This window comes from Bombina bombina, chromosome 1 (genome assembly GCF_027579735.1).
Source record: "Bombina bombina isolate aBomBom1 chromosome 1, aBomBom1.pri, whole genome shotgun sequence".
NCBI lineage: Eukaryota > Metazoa > Chordata > Amphibia > Anura > Bombinatoridae > Bombina > Bombina bombina.
Window position 1 is genome coordinate 12,221,350 of NC_069499.1, and position 14,831 is coordinate 12,236,180.

General features: G+C 43.1%; 1 protein-coding gene across 1 annotated transcript in view; it reads left to right on the forward strand.

Annotated features, from left to right (window-relative positions):
- The window catches only part of RPS6KL1 (ribosomal protein S6 kinase like 1), a 159,185-nt gene extending 144,797 nt beyond the window's left edge, over positions 1-14,388 (forward strand). Inside the window, exons 7-9 of the mRNA XM_053697167.1 lie at positions 4,981-5,063; positions 5,135-5,230; positions 8,781-14,388. Coding sequence (XP_053553142.1) covers positions 4,981-5,063; positions 5,135-5,230; positions 8,781-8,888 — 287 coding nt within the window. The 3' untranslated portion in view covers positions 8,889-14,388. The remainder of the gene's footprint in view (positions 1-4,980; positions 5,064-5,134; positions 5,231-8,780) is intronic.
- The last annotated feature ends 443 nt before the right edge of the window (positions 14,389-14,831 follow it).

The following is a 14,831-nucleotide window of genomic DNA, read 5'->3' on the forward strand; positions in this document are numbered from 1 at the left end:
GCGCCAGGCTGAGAACATGTCTATCCTATGAAGGAGCTCATGACCTCTATATATCCACACAGAAATTAGTGACCCAAAGGATTTTAACCCTTTCAAAATACCAGTTACTTATTCAGAAAAGGTAAAATAAATGAAGTGGCAAGGTTGGCACCAGTTTGCCACATAAACTGTTGGGTCAGGCTGAGAACATGTCTGTCCTATTAAGGGCATCATGTCCTGTATTTATTCACACCTAAATGAGTGGCACAGAGGATTGTTACCCTTTTCAAATACCAGTTACAGTTCAGAAAATGTAAAATATACGAAGTGGCAAGGTTGGCACCAGTTTATTTGCCATATAAAGGCATTGGGCCAGTCTAAATACATGTAGATTGTATGCAGGAATTCATGCCCTGTATATATCCACACAGAAATGAGTGGCCCAAAGGATTTTACCCCTTTTTTTAAAATACCGGTTACTTATTCAGAAAAGGTAAAATATATGAAGTGTCAAGGTTGGGACCAGTTTGTTTGTCATAGAAACCATTGGGCCAGTCTGAAAACATGTGGATTCTGTGAAGGGACTCACACCCTATATATATCCTTGCATAAATCAGTGGCCCAAAGGATTTTAACCCTTTCAATATACAAGTTATTTATTCAAAACATAACCAAAATTGTGCCATGTTTACCATCTGTTTATTGGAATATAACTGTATTTGTATAAAATCTAAGTTTGTTTAGGTTTTGGGAAAGTCTATTATTTTATTTGAAATAAAAATAATTGTAGTTGCCCAATAAGAAGCTGGCTGAGTAAGAAAGAAACAACCTGTGCCAATATATAGCTCAGATCCCTAGGGGCGCCTATAATGAGCTACCAAACGTAAAAAGCAAAACGTTCTAACATAATAGATGTCAATGCTATAGAGATACACACAGTCAGTGAAATATTACTTAAAGGGACATAATACTCGGATGCTAAATCACTTGATATTAAAGGGACATAATACTCATATGTTAAATCACTTGATATTAAAGGGACATAATACTCATATGCTAAATCACTTGAAACTAATGCAGTATAACTGTAAAAAGCTGACAGGAAAATATCACCTGCGCATCTCTATGTAAAAAAGGAAGATATTTTACCTCACAATCTCCTCAGCTCAGCAGAGTAAGTTCTGTGTAAAAAGTTATACTCAGATGCTCCCAGCTGCAGGTAAAAAAAAATAAAAAATGAAGAAATGAACAGCAGCCAATCAGCATCAGCAGTGCTGCGGTCATGAACTCTTACTGTGATCTCATGAGATTTGACTTAACTCTCATGAGATTTCATAGTAAGCTTCCTTTACCTGATTGGTGAAATAATATGAGAGTGCACGAAGCTCATCCTTTCAGTTGTCCCGGGACAGACACACTAATATGCTGCTTAGAAATCCTTTACAATGGGAGGTGGCTACTGAGGAACTTTTGAGGTAAAATATCTTTCTTTTTTACATAGAGATTTTCAGGTGATATTTTCTAGTCAGCTTTTTACAGCTATGCTGCATCACTTTCAAGTGTTTAAACATTTGGGTATTATGGCCCTTTAAGATATTAAGTCCAGCGTGATAAAGATGGAAGTTACAATGTCCTAAATTAAATCAGGATCTCAAAGTGAACCCATAGATAAATCTTCTCATCTGGGAGAATGGGATGCAGTAAATTCTCAGGGCTGTTGCTCTCCTTGATTTTCAGATGACACAATCTGTGCAAAAAAGGAAACTTCCTAGTGTAATACTGTGGTATTCCAAGACAAATAGAAGGAAGGAATATTGCTGTAGTCACAATTGTGCCAGCACCAGTGTGGGATCTCTCAGTGTCCCAGCTCACTGAATTCACAGGGCTGCTCCTCTCCTTGATATTTCGATAACAAACAATCTGTGTGTAGACACAAGCAGCAGAGGGAGCCTCCTAGTGTAACACTGTGGTGTACTAAACAGATGAATAGAAGAGAATCCCTGTACTCACAATGCCTGAGGAAACAGCTAGTTAAGCTGAGGAACTAGTAGCAAGTGTCTCTAGGGGCAATTGTATCCCCCTAGTTTTTTGTTTTTGTTTTTTTTTAAATAAATTTTCCTTTATTTGTTGAGAAAAAACAATACAGGAAATCATTTACAGGTAGCAGAAGAACAATAGGTAAAACAAAATTCAAACCACATTCAAATGCCTTACAGAGGACAACGGTTACATGTCGATAATAGAGGGCTCAAAATATTCTACCTTTGTTATATTTTCTTATTTTAATATTTTATTTAATTGACGCTAAATAATCTTCCCAAATAAATCTCATGTTATGATAAAACTCAGTTTTTGGGTCTGTATAAAATGATACTTTTCTAAGGTCAGTAATTGTGTAACATGTTCTCTCCAGCTTGTCATAGTAGGAATAGAGGATGTTTTCCACAAACGCGGAATCAGTTGCTTAGCCCCATTGACCATTATATATAACAACTTCAATCTTAACTTACATTTCAGTCTGGGGGTGTAGTTAAAAAGTAGAATCATCGGGTCTAATGGGATTTTGATAGATATTACTTTTTCTATCTCTTCCCAATATTGCCTAAGTATAGAACACTCCCACCATATGTGTCATCGTTCCTACCTCACCACATCCCCTCCAACATTTATTATCTGTATTGGGATATATCTTTGAGAGTCTTTGCGGCGTGAGGTACCACCGGTACAAGAGTTTTAGATTAGTTTCAGTAATGTTTATTGAAGACGGTGATTTACCCATATTAACGAAAATTACCTTCCATTCTTTTTGGGAAATCTCCTTATTTAATTATTTTCCCCATGTTTTACAGTATGCTGGTAATGATCTAGAATGATGTTCTAGCAATAATTTATATACCATCGACAGGCCCCCCCTTGTGGGAGTCTGGGAGTAGCACAAATTTTCAAACAATGTAGTCAGTCTACTTAAATTAGTTTTATAGTGTTTGCTGTGTAAAAAGTGTAAAAGTTGTTGGTGTGTGAATCAATCCCTGATTATTTGCGGGGCAGTCTCAGCCAATTCGTCTTTACTCTTTAGTTTACCATCAGATAAAACACTGTAAAAAGGAACTAAAGACGAAATGTGATCATTTTCTTTTTGTATCCCCCTATTTTTAAGTATTGTTTTTATATTTTGTTTTAATAAATGACCATTTTTATACTACAAGCACAAGTCTGATTGAGAGGAGTGAGTCTGCCTGACCACATAACCGTTGGAGCAGTGAGCTAGGTCACTGAGAGATCCCAGTCTGTTTTACTCAGCACATTGTGAGTACAGCGATTCTCTTCTATTCATCTGTTTAGCACATCACAGTGCTATACTAGGTGCCCGAATAAGAAGCCAACTTCAGCCTCGTAAAGTAGAATACATATTATTACCTATATATCTATAGAAATAGATATCTCAGTATATATAGATGCATATAGAAATAGATATATAGGTATATATAGATGCATATAGAAATAGATATATAGGTATATATAGATGCATATAGAAATAGATATATAGGTATATATAAATGCATATAGAAATAGATATATAGGTATATATAGATTCATATAGAAATATGTATTTACAATAAAAAGTGCATTATTCTATATGTGAAGAACATTTGAATGCTCTATGCCATGTAAAATTGATTGCCTTGTTTGGATTAATATTTCTGTCACAAAACGCAAACAAAGCATTGTGCACTACTCTGTAGTATATTAGAAAAAACTCCAGGACTTATTTTATTCCCTCTCTTTTCACACAGGTGGTCGTCTCTGGGGTCATCTCAGGAAACTTCAGACCCCTGGCTTTGCCACCAATTCAGCACAATGCCCCATGCTGCCGCAGGGGATTGAAGGCCAATCAGGAGAGACTCACCTTCCCCATAATCCCACTGTCCGCCTACAGGAGTCCTGCAGCTTAGATGGGTGGGCTCCTGCAGGGGGCTTCCCTGAGCCTCAGGTCAGACTGTGGGGAGCACAGCTACTGCTGGCACTGGAAGCTCTACACCAGGAGGGGGTGTTGTGCAGGGATCTAAATCCACGTAACCTGCTTTTGGGGGACAAGGGTGAGAAATCCTGGTACAACAGACATAGCTTGTTCTGCTAATTGCCTTAGATATGTGACCCTGTTTCCCATACCTACCTGCCTGCACACCCTGCTCACCCTGTAGCTTCCTTCCCTCACCAGCCTTCCCTTATATCCGTTATTCAAACTCCCAAACACAAGAATCTGTCCCCAGATGCCCTGCTCTGTGTCCCACAGGTGAAGTGTGTCTCACATACTTTGGTCAGTGGCGAGAAGTGGACGTGTCATACCACCCTGAGGCAGCTGAACAGCTGTATGTGGCACCAGGTGAGGTGACCCTTACTATGTCACATTGTGATACTTGACAATATGTAGACAGATTCATGAAGGGAAAAGGAATTCTTAAGTAATTAATAAACTGGTGCCGTGGCAAATAAGCAATAGTAAAACGATTAATATATTACAAGTTTCTGGTGGTGCTTTACATGTGAGTCTGGGTTAATTGTGGTACTTCATGTGTATGTTGGTTACATGTGGTACTTCATTAGTGTATAGATTTTATACTGTTCATGTGTATAGGTTACACGTTATGCTACACATGTGTGTTACATGTTTCTGATGGTGCTGCACATGTGTATGGGTTACATGTGATGCTACATGTGTGTTAATTGTTTCTGATGGTGCTGCACATGTGTATAGGTTACATGTGATGCTACATGTGTGTTGCATGTGTCTGATGGTGCTGCACATGTGTGTAGGTTACTTGTGGTGCATGGTGATGTTACATGCATGTCTCTTGTGGTTCTGCACCTGTTCGAGGACATTTCATCTCTAGGAGTGCTACATATGTGTGAGGACCATATCACTTGCAATGCTTAGATGTCTGGGGAAAGTATGGGCCTCTGGGATGCTCTCTAATATTTACACCAACCTTTCTTCTGCAGAGGTTCTGGGAGTTGGTACAGTGAGCGAGGCCTGTGATTGGTGGAGCCTTGGAGCACTTCTGTATGAGATGTTGACCGGTCAGGTAAGTGTTTGTGTGACTCACTCTGGGCTTTGTATTTCACCTTTGGTTTAACCGTTTGTTTTCCTCTGTAGCCTCTCTACAGAAGCCTACTCAATGGAGCCAGTGCTCACATGCAGCTCCCTCTTCCAGACTCTCTAAGCAGAGCAGCTGTCTCTTTATTGACTGAGGTGAGTGTTCATTGTAGCCCTAGTCACATTCTCCCATCACTATGCACTGTCTCATGGTCTGTAATTGTCTTCTTCTTCTAGTGTTGTATCTATTGAGCCTACCACCTCTACTGCTAGTCTGTTCCTTGTTCTGGTGTTGTATCTAGTGAGCCTACCACCTCTACTGCTAGTCTGTTCCTTGATCTGGTGTTGTATCTAGTGAGCCTACCACCTCTACTGCTAGTCTGTTCCTTGATCTGGTGTTGTATCTAGTGAGCCTACCACCTCTACTGCTAGTCTGTTCCTTGATCTGGTGTTGTATCTAGTGAGCCTACCACCTCTACTGCTAGTCTGTTGCTTGATCTTGTGTTGTATCTAGTGAGCCTACCACCTCTACTGCTAGTCTTTTATTTGTTCTGGTGTTGTATCTAATGAGCTTACCACCTCTACTACTAGTCTGTTCTGTGTTCTGGTGTTGTATCTAGTGAGCTTACCACCTCTACTGCTAGTGTGTTCTATGTTCTGATGTTGTATCTAGTGAGCTTACCACCTCTACTGCTAGTCTGTTCTATGTTATGGTGTTGTATCTAGTGAGCCTACCACCTCTACTGCTAGTCTGTTTTATCTTCTGGTGTTGTATCTAATGAGCCTACCACCTCTACTGCTAGTCTGTTCCTTGTTCTCGTGTTGTATTTAGTGAGCTCACCACCCCTACTGCTAGTCTGTTCTGTGTTCTGGTGTTGTATCTAGTGAACTTTCCACCTCTACTGCTAGACTGTTCTGTGTTCTGATGTTGTATCTAGTGAACCTACCACCTCTACTGCTAGTCTGTTCTATCTTCTGGTGTTGTATATAGTGAACCTACCACCTCTACTGCTAGACTATTCTATATTCTGGTGTTGTATATAGTGAACCTATCACCTCTACTGCTAGTATGTTCTATATTCTGGTGTTGTATCTAATGAGCTTACCACCTCTACTGTTAGTCTGTTCCTTGTTCTTGGGTTGTATCTAGTGAGCCTATCACCTCTACTGCTAGTCTGTTCTATCTTCTGGTGTTGTATCTAGTGAGCCTACCACCTCTACTGCTAGTCTGTTCCTTGTTCTGGTGTTGTATCTAGTGAGCTTACTACCACTACTGCTAGTCTGTTCTGTGTTCTGGTGTTGTATCTAGTGAGCTTACCACCTCTACTGCTAATCTGTACCTTGTTCTGGTGTTGTATCTAGTGAGCCTACCACCTCTATTGCTAGTCTGTTCCATGTTCTGGTGTTGTATCTAGTGAGCCTACCACCTCTAATGCTAGTCTGTTCCTTGTTCTGGTGTTGTATCTAATGAGCTTACCAGCTCTACTGCTAGTCTGTTCCTTGTTCTGGTGTTGTATCTAATGAGCTTACCAGCTCTACTGCTAGTCTGTCCTATGTTCTGGTGTTGTATCTAGTGAGCCTACCACCTCTACTGCAAGTCTGTTCTGTGTTTTGGTGTTGTATCTAGTGAGCCTACCACCTCTACTGCTAGTCTGTTCTATGTTCTGGTGTTGTATCTAGTGAGCCTACCACCTCTACTGCTAACCTGTTCCTTGTTTTGGTGTTGTATATAGTGAGCCTACCACCTTTACTGCTAGTCTTTTCTATGTTCTAGTGTTGTATCTAGTGAGCGTACCACCTCTACTGCTAGTGTGTTCTATGTTCTGGTGTTGTATCTAGTGAGCTTACCACCTCTACTGCTAGTGTGTTCTATGTTCTGGTGTTGTATCAAGTGAGCCTACCACCTCTACTGCTAGTCTGTTCTATATTCTGATGTTGTATCTAGTGAGCTTACCACCTCTACTGCTAGTCTGTTCTATGTTATGGTGTTGTATCTAGTGAGCCTACCACCTCTACTGCTAGTCTGTTCTATCTTCTGGTGGGTTATCTAGTGAACCTACCACCTCTACTGCTAGTCTGTTTTATCTTCTGGTGTTGTATCTAATGAGCCTACCACCTCTACTGCTAGTCTGTTCCTTGTTCTCGTGTTGTATTTAGTGAGCTTACCACCTCTACTGCTAGTCTGTTCTGTGTTCTGGTGTTGTAGCTAGTGAACTTACCACCTCTACTGCTAGACTGTTCTGTGTTCTGATGTTGTATCTAGTGAACCTACCACCTCTACTACTAGTTTGTTCTATCTTCTGGTGTTGTATATAGTGAACCTAACACCTCTACTGCTAGACTGTTCTATATTCTAGTGTTGTATCTAATGAGCTTACCACCTCTACTGTTAGTCTGTTCCTTGTTCTGGGGTTGTATCTAGTGAGCCTACCACCTCTACTGCTAGTCTGTTCTATCTTCTGGTGTTGTATCTAGTGAGCCTACCACCTCTACTGCTAGTCTGTTCCTTGTTCTGGTGTTGTATCTAGTGAGCTTACTACCACTACTGCTAGTCTGTTCTGTGTTCTGGTGTTGTATCTAGTGAGCTTACCACCTCTACTGCTAATCTGTACCTTGTTCTGGTGTTGTATCTAGTGAGCCTACCACCTCTATTGCTAGTCTGTTCCATGTTCTGGTGTTGTATCTAGTGAGCCTACCACCTCTACTGCTAGTCTGTTCCTTGTTCTGGTGTTGTATCTAATGAGCTTACCAGCTCTACTGCTAGTCTGTTCCTTGTTCTGGTGTTGTATCTAATGAGCTTACCAGCTCTACTGCTAGTCTGTCCTATGTTCTGGTGTTGTATCTAGTGAGCCTACCACCTCTACTGCAAGTCTGTTCTGTGTTCTGGTGTTGTATCTAGTGAGCCTACCACCTCTACTGCTAGTCTGTTCTATGTTCTGGTGTTGTATCTAGTGAGCCTACCACCTCTACTGCTAACCTGTTCCTTGTTTTGGTGTTGTATATAGTGAGCCTACCACCTTTACTGCTAGTCTTTTCTATGTTCTAGTGTTGTAGCTAGTGAGCGTACCACCTCTACTGCTAGTGTGTTCTATGTTCTGGTGTTGTATCTAGTGAGCTTACCACCTCTACTGCTAGTGTGTTCTATGTTCTGGTGTTGTATCAAGTGAGCCTACCACCTCTACTGCTAGTCTGTTCCTTGTTCTGGTGTTGTATCTAATGAGCTTACCAGCTCTACTGCTAGTCTGTTCCTTGTTCTGGTGTTGTATCTAATGAGCTTACCAGCTCTACTGCTATTCTGTCCTATGTTCTGGTGTTGTATCTAGTGAGCCTACCACCTCTAATGCTAGTTTGTTCTATGTTCTGGTGTTGTATCTAGTGAGCCTACCACCTCTACTGCAAGTCTGTTCTGTGTTCTGGTGTTGTATCTAGTGAGCCTACCACCTCTACTGCTAGTCTGTTCTATGTTCTGGTGTTGTATCTAGTGAGCCTACCACCTCTACTGCTAACCTGTTCCTTGTTTTGGTGTTGTATATAGTGAGCCTACCACCTTTACTGCTAGTCTTTTCTATGTTCTAGTGTTGTATCTAGTGAGCGTACCACCTCTACTGCTAGTGTGTTCTATGTTCTGGTGTTGTATCTAGTGAGCCTACCACCTCTACTGCTAGTCTGTTCTGTGTTCTGACGTTTGTATGATTCTCTTCCTTAGCTCCTGAAATATGACCCAGACATGCGGCTTGGCTCAGGCACAGGTGGGGTGCAGCTAATAAAGTCCCATCCTTTCTTCTACGGTGTTGACTGGAAAAAGCTGGTGTAAAATGACAAGACCAATTACATGGGATGCATGCAAGAAAGTGATGTCAAACCCTGGATAATACTCATACAACACAAAGCTATATGACCCAGAATTACTATATTGTCATGAAAATGTCACTCAAAGGCCACCTAACAACCAGTGAAAATTAGCAGACCGTGACCCATGTTCCACAAAGACCACCTGGGAACCATAAAATATTAGTAGAACACAGATTATGTCATCTATGTTGCACAGAAACCACCTACCAACCAGTGAATATGACCAGACCACAGGTTGTGTCACCCGTGTTTCACAGAGATCGCCTAACAACCAGTGAATATGATCAGACCACAGGTTCTGTCACACAGAGACCACCTGACAACCCGTGAATATGACCACCTGACAAACCGTGAATATGACCAGACCATAGGTTGAGTCACCCGTGTCGAACAGGGACCACCTGGCAACCAGTGAATATGATCAGACCACAGGTTGTGTCACCTGTGTTGCATAGGGGCCCCCTGACAGTCAGTGAATATGACCAGATCACAAGTTGTGTCACCCACATCACACAAGGACTACCTGATAACCAGTGAATCTGACCAGACCACAGGTAGTGTCACCCATATTGCACGGGGACCACCTGAAAGCCAGAGAATATTGCCAGACTACAGTTTGTGTCACATATTTACTACACAGACCACCTGACAACAAGTAAACATTACCAGTCCAAATGTTGTATCACCCATGTCACACAGTGACCATCTGACAACCAGTGAATATGACCAGATAACAGGTTGTATCACCCATGTCACACAGAGACCATCTGACAACCAGTGAATATGACCAGACAACAGGCTGTATCACCTATGCCACACAGAGACCATCGGACAACCAGTGAATATGACCAGACAACAGACTGTATCACCCATGTCACACAGAGACCATCTGACAACCAGGGAATTTAAACAGGTAACAGGTTGTATCATCTATGTTACACAGAGACCATCTGACAACCAGTGAATATGACCAGACAACAGGCTGTATCACCCATGTCACACAGAGACCATCTGACAACCAGTGAATATAACTAGACAACAGGTTGTTTCACTTGTGTCCCACACATACCCCTTGACAACCAGTAAACATAAACAGACCGAAGGTTGTGTCACCCATGTCACACAGAGATCACCTGTCAACCAGTTAACATTATGAGACCACAGTTTCTGTCACCCATGTAACACAGAGATCACCTGATTACCAGTGAGTAAGACCAAACCACAGATTGTGTCATCCGTGTTGAACGAGGACCACCTGACAACCAGTGAATATGACCAGACTACAGGTTGTGTCACTCGTGTTGAACAGGGACCACCTGACAACCAGTGAATATGACCAGACCACAGGTTCTGTCATCTGTGTCACACAGAGACCACCTAACAACCAGTAAACATTACAAGACCACAGGTTGTGTCACCCATGTCACACAGACATCAACTGAAAACCAGTGAATATGACCAGACGACACATTCCCGTGTTGCACAGGGACCAACAGACAACCAGTGAATATTATCAGACCACAGGTTCTGTCACTTATGTCCTACAAAGACAACCAGTAAACATTACCAGACCACAGGTTGTGTCATCCATGTCACACAGAGACCATCTGACAACCAGTGAATATAACTAGACCACAGGTTGTTTAATTTGTGTCCCAAACAGACAACTTGACAACCAGTTAACATTAGGAGATAACAGGTTGTGTCATCCATGTCACACAGAGATCACATGACAACCAGTGATCATTACCAGACCCCAGGTAGTGTCACCCATGTCACACAGAGATCACATGACAACCAGTGATCATTACCAGACCACAGGTTATGTCACCCATCTCACACAGAGAGCACCTGGCAATCACTAAACTTTACCAGACCACTGGTTAGGTCACCCATGTCCCACAGAGACCTCCTTACAACCAGGAAACATTACCAGACCACAGGTTGTGTCACACAAAGATCACCTGAAAGCCTGTGATCATTACCAGACCACAGAATATGTCACCCGTGTCACACAGAGATCACCTGACAACTAGTGACCATTGCCAGACCACAGGTTGTGTCACCCATGTCACACAGAGACCACCTGACAACCACTGAACATTACCAGACCACAGGTTGTGTCACCCATGTCACACAGACATCACCCGACAACCAGTAAACATTAGGAGACCACAGGTTGTGCCATCCATGCCACACAGAGATTACCTGAAGATCATTGAACAGTACCAGGCCACAGGTTGTGTCACCCATGTCACACAGAGACCACCTGAAAACCATTGAACATTACCAGACCACAGGTTGTGTCACCCATGTCACACAGACATCACCTGACAACCAGTAAACATTAGGAGACCACAGGTTGTGCCAACCATGCCACACAGAGATTACCTGAAGATCAATGAACAGTACCAGGCCACAGGTTGTGTTACCCATGTCACACAGAGACCATTTTACAACCAGTGAATATGACCAGACAACAGGTTGTATCACCCATGTCCACAGAGACCATCTGACAACCAGTGAATATGACCAGACAACAGGTTGTATCACCCATGTCCACAGAGACCATGTGACAACCAGGGAATATAACTAGACCACAGGTTGTTTCACTTGTGTCCCACTCAGACCACTTGACAACCAGTAAACATTAGGAGACAACACGTGTCATCCATGTCACACAGAGATCACCTGACATCTAGTGATCATTACCAGACCACAGGTAGTGTCACCCATGTCACACAGAGACCACCTGACAACCAGTGATCATTACCAGACCACAGGTTATGTCACCCATCTCACACAGAGAGTACCTGGCAATTACTAAACTTTACCAGAACACAGGTTAGGTCACCCATGTCCCACAGAGACCTCCTGACAACCAGGAAACATTACCAGACCACAGGTTGTGTCACACAAAGATCACCTGCAAAGCCTGTGATTATTACTAGACTACAGGTTGTGTCACTCATGTAGCACAGAGACCACCTGCAAACCAGTGAACATTAACAGACCACAGATTGTGTCACCCATGTACTACAGAGACCACCTGACAACCAGTGATCATTACCAGATCACAGGTTATGTCACCCATGTCACACAACACAGAGATCACCTGACAACTAGTGACCATTGCCAGACCACAGGTTGTGTCACCCATGTCACACAGAGATCACCTAACAACTAGTGACCATTGCCAGACCACAGGTTGTGTCACCCATGTCACACAGAGATCACCTAACAACTAGTGACCATTGCCAGACCACAGGTTGTGTCACCCATGTCATACAGAGATCACCTAACAACTAGTGACCATTGCCAGACCACAGGTTGTGTCACCCATGTCACACAGAGACCACCTGACAACCATTGAACATTACCAGACCACAGGTTGTGTCACACAAACATTACCTGACAACCAGTGAACATTAGGAGACCACAGGTTGTGCCATCCATGCCACACAGAGATTACCTGACAATCATTGAACAGTACCAGGCCTCAGGTTGTGTCACCCATGTCACACAGAGATCATCTGACAACCAGTGAATATGACCAGACAACAGGTTGTATCACCCATGTCACACAGAGACCATCTGACAACCAGAGAATATGACCAGATAACAGGTTGTATCATCCATGTCACACAGAGACCATCTGACAACCAGTAAATATGACCAGACAACAGGCTGTATCACCCATGTCACACAGAGATCATCTGACAAGTAGTGAATATAACTAGACAACAGGTTGTTTCACTTGTGTCCCACACATACCCCTTGACAACCAGTAAACATAAACAGACCGAAGGTTGCGTCACCCATGTCACACAGAGATCACCTGTCAACCAGTTAACATTATGAGACCACAGTTTCTGTCACCCATGTAACACAGAGATCACCTGATTACCAGTGAGTAAGACCAAACCACAGATTGTGTCATCCGTGTTGAACGGGGACCACCTGACAATCAGTGAATATGACTAGACCACAGGTTGTGTTACCCATGTCACACAGACATCAACTGACAACCAGTGAATATGACCAGATCATACATTGTGTCACCCATGTTGCACAGAGACCAACGGACAACCAGTGAATATGATCAGATCACAGGTTGTGTCACTTATGTCCTACAAAGACAACAAGTAACATTATCAGACCACAGGTTGTGTCATCCATGTCACACAGAGGCCATCTGACAACCAGTGAATATAACTAGACCACAGGTTGTTTCACTTGTGTCCCACACAGACCACTTGACAACCAGTAAACATTAGGAGATAACAGGTTGTGTCATCCATGTCACACAGAGATCACCTGACAACTAGTGATCATTACCAGACCACAGGTAGTGTCACCCATGTCACACAGAGACCACCTGACAACCAGTGATCATTACCAGACCACAGGTTATGTCACTCATCTCACACAGAGAGCACCTGGCAATCACTAAACTTTACCAGACCACAGGTTAGGTCACCCATGTCCCACAGAGACCTCCTGACAACCAGGAAACATTACCAGACCACAGGTTGTGTCACACAAAGATCACCTGCAAAGCCTGTGATTATTACCAGACTACAGGTTGTGTCACTCATGTAGCACAGAGACCACCTGCAAACCAGTGAACATTAACAGACCACAGATTGTGTCACCCATGTACTACAGAGACCACCTGACAACCAGTGATCATTACCAGATCACAGGTTATGTCACCCATGCCACACAGAGATCACCTGACAACCAGTAAACACAAGGAGACCAAAGGTTGTGCCATCCATGCCACACAGAGATCACCTGACAATAATTGAACAGTACCAGGCTACAGTTTGTGTCACCCATGTCACACAGACATCACCTGACAACCAGTAAACACAAGGAGACCAAAGGTTGTGCCATCCATGCCACACAGAGATCACCTGACAATAATTGAACAGTACCAGGCTACAGTTTGTGTCACCCATGTCACACAGACATCACCTGACAACCAGTAAACACAAGGAGACCAAAGGTTGTGCCATCCATGCCACACAGAGATCACCTGACAACCAATGAACATTACCAGACCACAGGTTGCGTCACCCATGTCACACAGAGACTATCTGACTACCAGTGAATATTTCCGAGATCAGAAGGTATCTAGTGCATTCAGGGCAGTGTGGCGATAGGACCCATGTCACACAGATACTATCTGACAAACAGTGAACATTACCAGACTACAGTTTGTGTCACCCATGTCACACAGAGTCCTATACAGATCACCTGACAACAGTGAGCGACTAGTACCAGAATACATGACTGAGCATGTCACACAAAGGACCATATTACTTGTGTAACACACATACACTTGTAACCAGCTCCAATTGCCCTGAACCAAAATGTGTTTACAATGATGAGGTACCACTGGGCCGAAAGAGGGGTCACTGTGATGTCATATTCTGTCACTAAAATATTTTACTTTATTACTGTGTGTTTTTGTGTCTAAGAAAATCACTTACAAATTTAACAACTATGTCCTCCATTATGATAAAGAGCTGTCACTGTACTACAACATTATTTAGAGAGCAGTGGATGGCCAGAAGTACGTCACCTGGGGGAGGGGCAGCGGTATATGTCATGTGGGGAGACGCAGCGGTATATGTTATGTGAGGGAAAAAATGGGCAGTGGTACATATCACCTGGGAGAGGGGCAGCAGTACATATCACACGGGGGAGGGGCAGCAGTACATATCACCTGGGGGAGGGGCAGCATTACATATCACCTGGGGGAGGGGCAGCAGTACATATCACCTGGGGGAGGGGCAGCAGTACATATCACCTGGGGGAGGGGCAGCAGTACATATCACCTGGGAGAGGGGCAGCAGTACATATCACCTGGGGGAGGGGCAGCAGTACATATCACCTG